This window comes from Danio aesculapii, chromosome 7, assembly GCF_903798145.1.
Source record: "Danio aesculapii chromosome 7, fDanAes4.1, whole genome shotgun sequence".
Taxonomy (NCBI): Eukaryota; Metazoa; Chordata; class Actinopteri; order Cypriniformes; family Danionidae; genus Danio; species Danio aesculapii.
In genome coordinates, this window is record NC_079441.1 from 54,936,888 (window position 1) to 54,952,822 (window position 15,935).

Genomic DNA, 15,935 nt, shown 5'->3' on the forward strand with positions numbered 1-15,935 from the left:
TCCCGTAGACTCTTGTATTTGTGTTTAGACGGGCATGGCAACGGCAGCATTTAAATAATAAATTCCACTTTTTTTCAGTACACATATCTGGAAAACAAAATAACAAGTTTCCTGTTTTTTTGTGGGAACAGCCCTTAGTCTAAGCCAGAGATGCCCAAAGTAGGGCCCGTGGGCGAAAGTTGGCCCATAGTAACTTTTGATTTGGCCCACCATCCCATCTGAGAGGAAAGTAAGAATGGGGCAAAAGCCTTTACTGCTGTTTTCACACCAAATGCGGAACACGCAAATAAATCGTGATGTTTGCGTGTAAATAGGTACGTGAACATTTTGAGTTTACTCGCTTCATTCACTTGAAATCGGCTTCATTCCCATGTCTATTTCACTTCACAATAGATATAGATTTGCACCTGGGCAATGTAGACGTCACTTAAATCACCTTTCTTCCCCATTCTGATGCTCAGTTTGAACTGCAGCAGATCGTCTTGACCATGTCTACATGCCTAAATGCATTGAGTTGCTGCCATGTGATTGGCTGATTTGAAATGTGCATTAACGAGCAGTAAGACAGGTGTACCTAATGAAGTGGCCGGTGAGTGTATAAGTAGCTGCATAATATGTGGAATAATGTGGTATGACAAGCTTATGAGAAGCCCTATGTGAAGCAGCTGAATGTACAGTCACCCTATTTATATGTGCTCATATATAGACGATGTAGGTGTAACTCTCACTCTCATCCATTCCGTTGAGGACCTGGTTGAGCTCTTCTTCTGTGTACTCGCAGTGATGCTCTTTCCAGCTCTCTCCGGTTTCACTGCGTAAGATCACCAGCTCCCTCTCTTTTCCTCTCAGTGCTGCAAAGTGCGGGATCTCCACAATCACCGGCCTGTCACCCAGTAGGGAATTACAGCAATGTTATTCATACAACTCTGTGTGTTTGTTTTAATTCTGTTTTTATGTTCAAATATTAAATAAAACAGCTATGAAATCAATATAAGAAATTGACTTATATTGAGACTTTATGCAAATGAAAATATATATTTAAAAAAAAACATTACACAAAAAAGTAAAAAAAATTAAAAAGTTGATCAAAAGCAACCAGACTTGGTTGCCATACACAGTAATATTCATGTTATGTTCATATCAAAAATATGCAGACAGCCACAGACATACATGCTGCATCTACAAGCTCGGCAAATGGCAAACAAATAGAAAATAAAATGAGCACAAATAACTGGGCACAAAAAGGGGCTATTAACAATACAATAACACACTTCACTACAAATACTATAACTAAGTCATGATTTTCCCAAACCTGCACTGTTGTGACAGTTATCTATTTCCTTGATTAGCTTCAAGTTTGGAAACAATCATGAGTAATCAAGATTAAAATGGAAAATAAAAATGATACTAGGGTGCACCTATCCAGTGGCACTTTACAATGAAAGCAGGATACAACCAAGACAACACAATTAAAAGGGCAACAGTGAGAAAAGAGAAAGTGAGGTGTGGGACTGGCATCCATTGATTGTTTCACGTGTCACTCCTACCCCAAAAATTTTGTCCCTGGTGGGCCCAGCTGCAGAATGCGGCTAACCAAACTCTCGCCCTCATTCAGAGGGGGCGGGGCAGTTGGAAGGTGGAGCTTACTGTCATCCAATAGCAGCAGTGAGAAAAGAGAGCATAGGTGGCATATTGTCCAGTTTGTTTAGTAAAACCTCTCAAAATAAATGTGGAAAGTGGAGAAGTAAACCTGGAAAGTTTTTAATTCCTTGTTATACTGCACTTGGTGAGCATTTCATTTATTGAATTTTAATAATAATAAAAAAAAAGTTAAATCAATAAATAAATCATCTGTGATATAATCTGTGATAATCTGATGAAAGTATATTGGGACATTATTTTATTTTTATTTTGGGACAGGTTTTTTTTTTCAGGTTTCAGTCTTGTTCAGGCGTGCATTTCCAAAAACCACCGTTAGACTACTAAGGTCGCAAGTTCAATCATTACAAACATAGTTTGTTGATTTGACATTTCTCAAATCCATCGTTCCAACGAACATTCGCCAACTGCATAGCAAACTTTTACGCTTGCAACTACACCTCTAGAGTAGTTCCTGGTTGTGTTCTATTCCCAGTTATCCCCCTATCCCCCTATTTGGAATGATAAAAAAAAAAAAAAACATTAAAGTCATCTCTCTTAATTTGCCTTCAAAGTTTTTTATACAGTTCAGTTTTAGCGGTCTTCATATTGACAATTGCGTTTCCTTCACTGTGCTCTTTGAAATCATTTATGCCATTTTGAATGCAGCCATGGCTCATGATGAAACTAGGTGACCTATTATTTAAAAGCAGAATTTACAGAAATATATAGCATACGTTAATGGTTTTCATTTATAGGTTATTTATTAAGAAATGTGTCTGTAGCCTACTGTATATGACATGGGCCATTATTATTATTATTATTATTATTATTATTATTATTATTATTATTATTATTATTATTATTATTATTATTATTATTATTATTATTATTGTTGTTGTTATTATTATTATTATTATGTAAATTGCAACCAATAATAATTTATATGGTTTATATATGAGATTAGAATAGGGTTGGGCGATTTGGCCTAAAATCAAAATCTCGATTAATTTGACATTTTAAATTTCGATTATGATTAATGAACAATTATTTATTGTTTTATTTTATGCTTTTGCCCTCATAGTTCATTGACAAGTTCTGTACAGTAAATATGCTCACATATTACAAGTGAGAAATTTTTAAATGTTGGGTGCATTACTTGATTTTAAAATATTTGGACACATACTGTTAACTATGATATTTTATTAAACATTAACGCTAAACAACTAAAATTAAAACACACATTGCCTAAAACACATATTTTTGCACCACCCACCCTAGTCACCAATACCAAACTGACCAATCACAAAGCTTGTGCTACATGTTGTTGTTGCGTGTAGTTACATTTGTTTGAGGGTGCGAAGGCTGCGCTGGACCGTACTTGTGCGCTTGGCAGAAGAATAATATCAGAATAATATAATAAGTTTAAATCAGCCTTAACAGAGTGGGGTCACGTGACTCCACACATGGTAAGGAAAGTAATTGAAAAAATTGATTTGGAAAAATTTGATGGCGATTTTGATTAGTTTTCGATTAATCGCCCAGCCCTATATTAGAATACTATGTTAGCTTTTTGTAAGTGATTTTTTGTTTTAGAATAGAATATGGCATATTCTCAATAATATTTGTAAAAGAAACATATATACAGTTGAAGTCAGAATTATTAGCCCCCCTTTGATTTTTTTTTTCTTTTTTAAATATTTCCCAAATGATGTTTAACAGAGCCAGGACTCTGACTCCAACTCTTAATTTGCATGCTTTGTTTAGCCATCTCCCCTCCTCCTAAGAAGACATTATAGACAGGACATCTTTGTCTCAATTCAGACTTGTGATAAAACTCGTAGACTGCAGACCTCCAGTAGGCTCCTGCAGACACATGGACTTCTTGAAGACGCTGTATGACAGCAGATTAACCAACACGTCTCATTAAGAAATTTTTCAGCTAGTTCAAGTCTCCTGGACTGGGTTCTCTCTATTTTCACTCATTTATTTTTTTGCAACATCCCTTTAAACAATTTTTTTTTTTCGATAGTCTACAGAACAAACCATGGTTATACAATAACTTGCCTAATTACCCTAACCTGCCTAGTTAACCTTATTAACCTAGTTAAGCCTTAAGCTGTATAGAAGTGTCTTGAAAAATATCTAGTCAAATATTATTTACTGTCATCATGGCAAAGATAAAACAAATCAGTTATTAGAAATGAGTTATTAAAACTATTATGTTTAGAAATGTGTTGAAAAAATCCCTTAAACAGAAATTGGGGGAAAAAAAATAAACAGGGGGCTAATAGTTCTGACTTCAACTGTAAGTTCTATGTATATGTGCCGTTTACATATATTTCAGTAAACATGGAAAACGAGTGCATGTTTTTACCAAAATTAATTTAGGATTTCTTTTAAATGCATGTGCGTGTAAAACAATATAATTTGCACAAAAAAGTATGGGGTTCTTCTCTAAAGAAGTTGCTACTTCACCCTGTTTAGAGGGTGATAATGGACGTTTTACATTACCAACTAGCATGGTTCAAACAATGGACCTGCGACAAAGCAACTACAGTTTTGGCAAACACTCGTCACTACATCGTTCTTTTCTGAAACAATGCATCGTACTATGATAGTTCAGCCACGAGTTACTGTATGTTGTTCTTTGGGAAATGCACCCCAGAACAGTCTATAGCACAATTATTCACATGTACACACACACATACACACTGTCAGAAAACTATATGGGATATTAAATTGACCTCAGCACATGGGCTTTCTTCACTGTCTAGTCATTGGGTGTAAATGTGTTGCAAACTAACTAATGGGGTGCATTATGGGATTGAATGAGCACACCTGATAACATCCACTCCAATTTCAGGCATGACTACAAATGCCTGTCCCCTCAAACAGTTTGTTAAATAAGGGCATGAAGGCGTAATGTAAGAACATTACACATTCATTACACTGTTAGAAAGTAGTAAGGCAAGAACGTATTAAATCAATCATGGAGCAATATAAGAAGGGTTTGGCTGCTGGCACAATGAATTTCCTTGCAAGCCTTTAAGCCAAAAACAAAACAATTAGGCGTTACAGTCTTGTTAAATACAGAAAAGCAGCAGTAGCATTAATCATTTTGACAGGAGGTGAGTAATAAAGGCAGCAAAGAAAAGAGCACAATGCACATTATTCCATCATAGCAGTGCTAGAAATTTAAAATAATGTGCAAAGAAGGAAAGTACCAGCACTTTCTTTTCATTACAATAACATATCATACCATTTAAACCATTATTATATATATTCTTTTCTTTTTCATTATTTTATAACCTTTTAAGACATTTTAATCTGTTTTATCTGTTTTAATCATTTTAATTATTTTAATGATTTTTATTTTCTTGTTTCTTGTATTCTTTTTTATGTAAAGCACTTTGAATTACCATTGTGTATTAAATGTGCTATATAAATAAACTTGCCTTGCCTTGCCTTGCCTTGCTTTGCCTTGCCTTGCCTTGCCTTAAAAACGTACAATAACGATATAAATATATGTGTAAATGTATATACTTGAAATATTTCTAAACCTTTAATACAATTGTCATTATATTTGACCTTAATTCTTCTGGCTAACTGATTTTCCTAGCTGGCAGCATAGAGACAATCTCTCATATCTACAGTGTGCAGTTTTATTTATTTCTGTCTTGATCTCCACCACACCAGCACTACCTGTCTAGATCTACAACGAGTGTTCTTCTCCATACTTAACCTACTGGCAGTAGCACATATATGTATCAATAAATGCTGTTACAACTGTATTATTCTTTTTTAAACAATTCTTTTATGAATGAATGAATTCATTAAACCTGGGTAAGAAGAAAACTCATACATATCAGAACAAGATAAGATACTGGGGCTTCGCCAATAAGCAGTTTTAGGTCAGACAGCCCCTTCAAATCTAATTAAATAATCTAGAAATTTAGTAGACAATAATTATTCCACTACAGCCCAGAGCACCCAACTACTCTAAACACTGATGACTCCAATAAAATATATCATACTAATTCAAATAATCGATTAAATTATTAACAAGTTCAGGCCCCGTTTACACTAATATGTTTTAGTTTTAAAATGCATTAATTTTGCTACAGTTACACCATCCGTCCACACTACCCCGTTTCGAGCATCGAAAACAGAGCTGTTTGAAAATGCTGAAGAGGCTGTTTTTGTTTTAAAACGCTGCTGCTCCGTGTCAGTGTGTATGGGGGAAAACTGAGACATCTGAAAACGGAGGTTTGATTGGGGCTTTTTCCACAATATTAGGTAGCCTACACAAAGTTCAGTCTTGCATCCTTTCCTTGTAAGTTCAGAGTTCAGAAGTTTAATATGGAAAACATCTGCCGAGCACATGTCGGGTAAATCTTTAAAAGGAACATGTACTTAAAATGAATAGCCTCATTCACATCACCCTGGCTACACTGTTTCACTAGCTTAACAACAAAATAAAAACATATAAGATATATGATATAAGGAACTGCCTATTTTCATTTTGATATTAACTTAACAGACACCAAAAATGTTGAGGCGTCATGTAGCTACATATTTATATGACCGTCATGTTCACTGAATGCATATTTATAACAAAATGGAGCCTATAACATAACTGCCTCCTTTCATTTTCAGTGAAAATATGAAACATACCCTGTCTCTTTTGCTGAATATTAGTTTTAATAATCAATAATGGCCATTATAAAAGTATAATGTACAATAAGTTTATAAAGAAAATAAAAACAAGCAATCAGTCAAATATGCAGAATCAGTGAACGTGGTTACATACACGAATATATTAACTTATCTTTGCGCTCAGCCAAAACACGTAACCTGAGAAGTAATAGATTCAAAAAACCAAAGTCTGGGAATATGTCGATAAAGACAACAAGATAATATAAAAAAACAAGATAAATTAAACTAAAGTGACATTATTTCTAGCAGTAAATTCTTGATGAACCATCTGACGTTCACAGCTGTCACCTGGAATTTTATTCTCAAAGCACCCACTGACTGCCTGGAGCTCAGACTGCAGCGCATGCCAGAGTGTGTGTGGTCAAGTGATGTGCGTTTTCAGTGGTGGTGTGTGGACGTAGATCTGTTCAGAAACGCTAGGTGAAATGCCAGTGTGGACGCGGATCATTTTCATTCTAAAACGCTGTTTTAAAACTAAAACATATAATAGTGTAAACGGGGCCTTAGTTTAAAGGTACTGTATGTACCTTTTTGGCAAAAAAATTACCATAATATGTTTGCCAAAACATCCTAAGTGAACATACTTGTTTATCTGAAAACAAATACTAAAGTCAGTTACTCTGCTTTAAAAATCTGAGTCAGAATGTCTGGTTTTGTTTTGATCTGTGTAACTTCACCTACTGTCGGTTTACCCAGTTATATTTTGGCACTCTGCAACCCAATGTGCCTTAATGTATGCGGGCACAGCTAAAAATGCGACCTCTGTAGGACAATAGCATCCTCCAAAATTAGATGCAGATTCAGAGTTATAAAAATCCACATGAAGTAGTTTTTAATTAGGGAAAAACACAAATATTTTAAACTTTAGCATTAGCTGGGAAGCTTATAGTGTACGGCTTTATCGACAAGCTCGCTCCTGTTTGTTTCATTAGAGGAGAGGCCAGGTGAAAAAAAATCCTCTACAGTATTTAGAATTTAGACTGCAATACCTACATACTGCATGTTTAAATAGTGGTGAGACATTGCAATAATAAACATAACTTATTTGTGTTCAGATGTCACTGTCCAACTCTCTAAACGATCAAATAAATTCATAAAGTAGTTGCTTACCCAAGGAACTGAGCTCCAGAAGGTCCAACCTCAATCAGCCTGCTGGCTAGACCGTCACCTTCTACCATTGGAGGCATGGTTGCCAGTCGGTGCCTTTTGACCAGTCTACAGGTGACTCTAGTAGGGGCGCTGCACTTCCGTGGTGGAATGATCAGCCGCAGTCCGTTGTGACGGCATCCTCGCATGGCACCTCCTCGAGCATCCACCATGAAGCTGACTAAGAAACTGCAGCGAGAAAGGGATATATCATATCTTCAGATGAAAAACAAAAGAGTTTGGGAATTTTAAGTAAAGAACCACAGTATGCCACGAAATCACAAGCCACTTTTGAAAGGTGATCATGATATTTCAGCCTAATCTCCTTGAACAAAAATATAAGTTTTAGTATGTTTGAATAGACACTGAAATGTACAATATAAACACACTGACATCATCTAAAATCTAAACATACTACATGTACAACATAACTTCAGCTGCAGAAATGTTTTGCATCACAAATATGTTTTGGGTGATGGGGCAATTGGGGTGAAGAGGTGGGGAGGGTGTTGAAACCCATTTTCATCGCAAAGAGTTTATAAGGTTGTTGATTGTGGCCTGTGAAATGTTGGTCCACACCTCATGCCTGTGCAAAGTTGCTGGATGTTGTATGTTTTTAGGGGGCATGCAATTGACATGCAGACTGCAGGAGTATCCACCAGAGCTGTTGCTTGTGAATTGAATATTTATTTCTTTACCATTAGCCATCTCCAAAGGTTTTTTTGGAGAATTTGGTTGTGCATTCGACAGGCCTTGTGACACCCAGAACTCAGACATGTCACCCATTGAGCATGTTTGGGATGCTCTGGATTGCCATATCCGACATCGTGTTCCAGTTTCTGCCATTATCCAGAAACTTTGCATAGTCATTGAAGAGGAGAGGACCAACATTCCACAGGCCACCATCAACAACCTGGGGTGCATTTCAGAAAACCAACCTTAGACAACTAAGGTCGCAAGTTCTGTCATTACAAACATAGTTTGTTGATTTGGTGTTTCCCAACTTTTATGTTTCCAACTACAGAGCTGTACTTTCTACAATTTTCTAGAGCTGTAGTTAGAAGCAGAATTCCTGGTTGTGTTCTTTTACCAGTTTTCCCCCCTATGCCCTATTCCTTTTGAACATTTAAACTTGGAATGATTAAAACAAAAACATTAAAGTCATCTCTCTTAGTTGTCATTTGCTTTCAAAGAATTTTTACAGTTCAGTTTTAGCAAACTTCATATTGACAATTGAGTTCCCTTCGCAGTGCTCTTTGAAATCATTTATGTCACTTCGAACGCAGCCGTGGCTCATGACGAAAGCTATAAGTGACCTATTATTTAAAAGCAGAATTTACGTTATGTCTCCAAAGCTTGTGAAAACAAAACTATGTAGCATACGTTGATGGTTTTAATTTATAGTAGGCTATTTATTAAGAAATGTATCTGTACTGTAGATGACATGATCCAGTTGGTTAGACCATTTCTGCAGTGGTTGTGTCAAATTGTAAAAATAGATAAAAAAAAAAACAAAAAAAACAATATCCTATTTATAATAATAATAATAATAATAATAATAATAATAATAATAAGAAGAAGAAGAAGAAGAATATGCCATATTCTATTCTAAAACATAAAAGCACTTAGCCCACACTCTAATCCCATATATAAATCGTTAGGCTAATGGTTGTAATGTACAGTAGGCCATTTATTAAAAAAATAAAATCCTACTTAATAATAAGAATGATTATTGTTAATAATAATAATAATAATAATAATAATAATAATAATATTATTATTATTATTATTATTATTATTATTATTATTATTATTATTATTATTATTATTATTATTATTATTATTAACAATAATCATTCTTATTATTAAGTAGGATTTTATTTTTTTAATAAATGGCCTACTGTACATTACAAACATTAGCCTAACGATTTATATATGGGATTAGAGTGTGGGCTAAGTGCTTTTATGTTTTAGAATAGAATATGGCATATTCTCAAAAAAATTTGTAAAGGAAACATAGGTCCAATATGTGTCTTTTACATACATTTCAATTAATATGGAAAACGAGTACATGTTTTTACCAAAACTAATATTAGATTTTTTTTAAATGCGTGTGCGTGTAAAACAATATAATTTGCACAAAAAAGTATGGGGTTTTTCTCTAAAGGACTTGTTACTCCACCCTGTTTAGAGTGTCATTTTGGACGTTTTACGTTATAACTAATGTGGTTCAAACGATAGATCTGTTACAAAGCAGCTACAGTTTTGGGAAACACTCGTCACTACATCATTATTTTCCCGAAGGATGCATCGTACTGTGATCATTCAGCCACGAGTTATGTCGTTGTTTGGAAAACGCACCCCTGATGGACTGTATACGAAGATACATACAAAAAAAACTAATCTTAAAAAGTTCACTCTTTTTAAACATGTTATCGAGTAAATAAAAGTAAATAAGCCAACTTCATTAAATGAATGTAATTGTAAATATACAGTAAGCTCCATGAACAAAAATACAAAAGTTTTAAAACAATTAATTCAAACATGAGAACTCATGAAAGTACATCTAAAGAATGTTTGTATGTAAACCTTTTACAGTTTAGATGGTATCAGTATGTGAATATTGTACTTTTTATTTTTTTGTCTATGCAAACGTACGGTAAGTAAACAACACACATATATGATGTACATATATATCACTGTTTGATATTCATGCAAACACACACACACAGCACCTGCACAGACTGTCTGGAAATATTTTTTATGATAATACAATTCTCGAGACACAACATGCAGACAGACAAAAATTGTTAATGTATAATGTTAATGCATAATGTATATTTTTGCACAGTAATTACAGTACTGAAAATATCTAATGTATCTGTTTCTTGTGCTAGTTCATGATACCACCCCTTTATGTTTATTTTCCCTCCAAAAATGCTGGACAGGATTATTAATATAGAATGTTGGTATTGTCATGTGATAATAAGTTAAATGTTTTTATATATTTTTTGTCTGATCTCATCTAAGTGCTACATGCTAGAATTACAACTACAACAACAACTACTACTACTACTACTACTACTACTACTACTACTAATAATAATAATAATAATAATAATAATAATAATAATAATAATAATAATAATAACATGTTTTTTTTAGATATTTTTGTCTGATCTCACAGTCGATTCGAATGTTATCAGTCTATTGAATGAGTGTTATCAGTGGGTATCAGCTGATATGGGTCAGTGGGGCCTTTTGTGCCTACTAGTAGGCTCAGAAGGTTGTTATCATCCATCCACATGGTTAATCAGCTATAGATCATATACTGTAAGGCTGTGGCCAGAAGTTAACGAAAATTATTTATATTGTTATTGTTATATTGTTATTGTTATTGTTAAAATAATTGCATTTTATTATTGTCTACCCCTACCCCAACCCTAAACCCAACTGTCACAATAATGTAAAAACAGGTCTGTATCTGGAGTCTTCTCTATTAGTATAGCTGATTAACCATGTGGATGGATGATAACAGCCTTCTGAGCCTAGCAGTAGGCATAAAAGGTCCCAACTGGCCCATATCTATCAGCTGATAACCACCTGTAATGCCCATTCAATCGAGTGAACATTCGAAGCAGGTGGATTTCACCAAACTGCTAAACGGCAGAAAGAACTACTAATAATTCAAATTAAAATGAATACATTATGTAATATTAAAGTAATAATAAATTATGACGAAACATGCTGGATGAGTTACAAAACACAATGATTAAAGAACACATAAATAAATGACAAACACACAACAAATGCTGCGTTAGTCTTCAAGATGAGTTCGTGAAATGATGAATAACATTCAAACTTGCAGTGCCTTTTGGCATCTTTGTGTTATAAAGATGGTGTTACATGATTCTACAGTTGAATCTGAAAGCCTAGTACGTTAAAGTAACAGGGCTGCTGTAGATACTATATACACCAATAACGTTTCAATGAATTGCAGTATTCCAAGAGGCACAGCAAGAAGACACCAAACTAAGTGATGTTCTGTGTGGAAGACACTGAGGTCCAGAGACCCACTGCAGTCACCTGCTATTGTCATGATCATGACATGGAGAACAATGGCTGAAGACCAAAATCCATCAGAGAGAAAAGTCAGAAAGAGAGCACCAAGTTTGAAAGACAGTAAGTGAGAAGGGACAGTTATTTGCTTTTTCAAGGCCATCATATAAATCAGGTTATTCAAGGTTCATGCAAAAACTGTATTGTATTACACATTTTGTTAAAAACTTTTAGTAACATGCACAGAGAAATAAACTAAAGTGAGTATTGAACCGTGTTGACAAAGAGCTTCAGTATTTGTACAGTAAGTGTCAATAAGAATACTGTATGTGCGATTGACAAATATTTTCCATACCCAGAATGAGCAGGACTTGTGGAAAGTGCTATGTTGTCCAAGTTTTCTGTTTCCCATGAGTCCTTTTCATTTTCTCTTCCAAGAGAAGACACCTGGAGTGAAGAAATCAATTTCTTTTATTTACACTAGTGTAATACAGACATTCAGTGCAGAGTTCAAGTATTCAGAATCTGCAGACATATAAGAAAAAAACATCATTAAAAGATTGATGGAACAATACAGTTTAAATGCAATATTTTAAGAGACAGGTATTATGAAAATGTAGTCAATGTTTGAAATTTTCAGAAACAAATACAGAGTAATTTGTGTCAAGTTTTAACATGATTAACTTTAGTCTTTGTCTTTCGGGGCTCTATTTTAACAATCTATGTTCAAAGTCTAAAGCGCATGGTGCAAAAGGATTAAGGGCGTGTCTACTTTTGCTACTTTTAAGAATGGAAAATTAAGGTTGGGTTTTTTACAGGGTTGTGCTTGTTCTCTTAATGAGTTATGGCCGTGTTTTGAGTATAACTTGCATTTAACCAATTACAGTCTCATCTCCCATTCCCTTTAAGAGTCAGTTGCGTTGTGCCATGGCATATTTGCTACATGACACATTTACATGGCTGACTTTGTAAGTGAAGAAATTGAATGCTTCAGTAGGGAGAAACCAGTTAAACAAACCATCTGCACGAAGATAAAGAATGATCCTTCTTCATTCAGCCTCTTTACTTTCTCTTTACTTTACTTTACTTTACTTTACTCCTTTACTTTCATGGATAAGGAAATGATGTTGTTCGTACTTAAGGGCAAAGATTTGTTTCAAAACTAGATTGTTTCAAAACTTATAAATGAAAAATAATAACGTTATATGCAAACACACGTACTGTTCTTATGCCCCATACATATGACGCATACATCTCCAAAACCTGACAGGTGGACAAATCTAAACTTGTTTTTATTAAAACTAATATAAATATGAATATAATAAATAATACTGCTAATAATAATCATATTATACAAATGCAAATTGTCATTAATACACTGAAAAAGCCCGCCGGACATGAAGGCATGGAGGCATTGGTTTTTATTTTTATGTACAAAATAATCATTTTTCTATCATTTTACAAAATATTAAGCAATGTGTAAGCATTTGGAGCTACATAGGTGCATAACTAACGCGCTCTGTGCTGGACTTGGCGCATGTAAATGGCGCAGTCTATTTCAGTTCATCAAAATAGCAACGCGCCAACCATGCACCTTTAAGCACTTCTTTTATAGACTGGAACACCTATCCACAAAGTGGCGCAAATGGTTATTTAAATAACGTGGTGCGAAACGGAAAAATTACTGTTGCGCTGCTCTGAAAAAGCAACAAATCGCGCCAAACACGTCTTGCTCCTTATTGCGCTGGGTGTATGATAGAGCCCTTTGTCTTTTTGTTTTGTTTTAAAAGTTTACTTCGCATTTCATTTTGATGTACTACAAGTTTCCATTTTGGAGAAATGGTCTACTTGGAATTATGAAGCAATTCAAAAAAAATCTAACATACATTATACAACATCTATACAACATTTAACATAGACAACCGACTTTCATTTAATAACAAATGTAAGAGGACACAATATAAATGATACAATACTCTGAAATATATATTTGAAAAACGTTGAGCATTACCTGGTTACTATAAATCACATCCTCCATCATTCCATAATGTTTTGAGTAGTAACTCTGGTGGGTGGGAGTGTAGGATCTGTCCAAACTGAGGGAAAACATACAGTAAACACAACATCAGTCAACAGGCACTCATGACAGACTCTGTTTCATCATTCATCTATCCATCAAGCAGAAAGAGTTCAACTACAGAAACAATGTATAAGAACAAAATCCATAAATATGTAAAGAGTACAGCATTTCTCACATACCTCTGTAGGCGACTGTCAGCATTAGCAGAAAGAAGAAAGTGTGTTACAATCAAACATATTGACTGAAATGTATGAAGTTTGAGTCAAGCAATGGAACTGTAAGTGGTCCCGCAAGTAATTTAGTAACAATATAAACACAAAAAAGTAATAAATCAATAAAAAACTATGACAAGAGCTGCACAATTCCAGAAAAATTACATTTCAATTTAACAGACATCAATATTCTCTATTGATTCCGTTTAGATGACAAAACAAAGCAACACACAATTTAGAGATGGCTATGAAAAACGGTAAATGCTTCAGTCTAATAAAAAAACTAAATTACATTAAAAAAATAACTTTAAATTATAAATATTAAAATTTTTTGATAATTGGTTTGAATGAAATACTACATTACTGGATGAATCTGTGTTTTAGAACAAATCTCTTGAAAAATTTAATATTTCATTTCAGTCACTGATATCATATTAACTAGAAGCATCACGCTTAATTCAGAAAAAACTTTAATGTGTTTTGTTAGCTTTCGTGTACATCATTGTTTATAAACTAACTATTATGTTTTATCCCAGCATTACAACGTTCATTGTATTATTGTTAACACCGCATAAATCATACTGTGTGGTTAAAAAGAATGTCTTATAGGTTGAGAATATAAGAAAATGTGACTCTGGACCATGCACAGTAAAATCCTCTGAGTAAAATTTACTCAGTTTAGATAGTATTTGGGCTCTCTAAATTGAGTTAAAGTTACTCAAGTTAATGAGACAATGAAAGAATTAATTACTGTAGGTGATGATTGAGCACTGATAACAGAACCACAGAAGAAAAACACAAAACTATAACTGACTTCAGTCACAGCCTTAGATGAAATCAGCTGAAATATAATACATTGATTGAATCTCTCAAAATCTCAGCAAAGAATCATTAAGCAACTCAACAAACAGCAGCTTTACTAATTACCAATCTGTTTGTCCTTATTTCAAGAGGGACCAAATACTCTCTAAATTTTGCTCAGAGGATTTTGCTGTGTGGTCTTTAGTTGCATATTTTTTAGGAACAACCAGCAATACACTTTATGAGTCAAAATGATCAATTATTTTTTATGCCACAAATAATTCGAATATTACAGTTTTTTTTCTCAATCGCTTTTGTACATTTCTTAGATTAGAATTTAAGTTCTCAAAACTACTTGTTCAATCTTCACATCGTGTCACTTGTGCGCAGTGAGGAACTCAGGAGGTGTAAGAAGACTGAACTTTAACTCATACAACACTGTATGTACAGTTTTTCTTAAGGACATTGTCCTATGTCACATTTTTTCTGTGCTGTCTTTTACTTTCTGTTTAACAATGACATGGTCTGTCAACAAATTACAGTTCAAATAGTAAAAGCATAAATGTGAGTCTTCTCTAGTGTCTTGCAATCAAACTTCCACATAGATTAAGGTGTAGCCAAAATATTATAATATATTTGTAATCAAAACTCTAGCCATATTTTACAGTGTACTGTGTTATGTTGACAACAATTTGACTGTCTTATCCATACACAATGACACAAGGACATTCTGATGGCATGTTCATTGATGCAGAAATTTAGTTTTGAGAGATGAACGAATGATTTTGAGCTAGAGACTTGCTTTTGTAGGTAATCTATATTGTTTTGCTATTTGCTAAGAAATGCACTTACTGTTTAGCAAATTTCAATTCTGATCTGAGAAATGTACCAAAGCAACTGAGAAAATATAGTATTACATGTTACATAATTTGTTGTATTTGTTCTCCCTAAATACTGTATATCAAACCATAATAACTTTATTTGGACAAAATACGTTCAAAATATTAAAACCCTCAGATTGCAGATATTCAAACATTTGTATCGGCTTCTGCAGTTTGTTCAGCTTTTAGAATCATAAAAATATGTTAAATCTCAACTTCAGAAAATTGATCTCTAGGACACAAATGTTTTTACAGTACTTTAAAAAAATGATAAAATAATTATATAAATTATTTCTAATTATATAAACTATATAAATACGTTGAATGTTCCCCATTGACAGGCACAGCTAAAACACTGTATTTCCCATGCCAGTAGAGTAGTTGGTGATTTCACTTAAT

At 33.9% G+C, this 15,935-nt stretch overlaps 1 protein-coding gene across 2 annotated transcripts in view; it reads right to left on the bottom strand.

The window, feature by feature from the left end:
- Positions 1-15,935, bottom strand: part of ank2b (ankyrin 2b, neuronal) — a 165,224-nt gene that overhangs the window by 53,990 nt on the left and 95,299 nt on the right. Inside the window, exons 25-31 of one of the 2 annotated variants that reach the window (XM_056462193.1) lie at positions 13,822-13,833; positions 13,574-13,658; positions 11,918-12,009; positions 11,590-11,625; positions 7,468-7,692; positions 1,548-1,646; positions 729-883 (exon numbers count right to left, since the gene is read on the bottom strand). In XM_056462193.1, coding sequence (XP_056318168.1) covers positions 729-883; positions 1,548-1,646; positions 7,468-7,692; positions 11,590-11,625; positions 11,918-12,009; positions 13,574-13,658; positions 13,822-13,833 — 704 coding nt within the window. The remainder of the gene's footprint in view (positions 1-728; positions 884-1,547; positions 1,647-7,467; positions 7,693-11,589; positions 11,626-11,917; positions 12,010-13,573; positions 13,659-13,821; positions 13,834-15,935) is intronic. The other variant, XM_056462194.1, reaches the window with a different exon arrangement.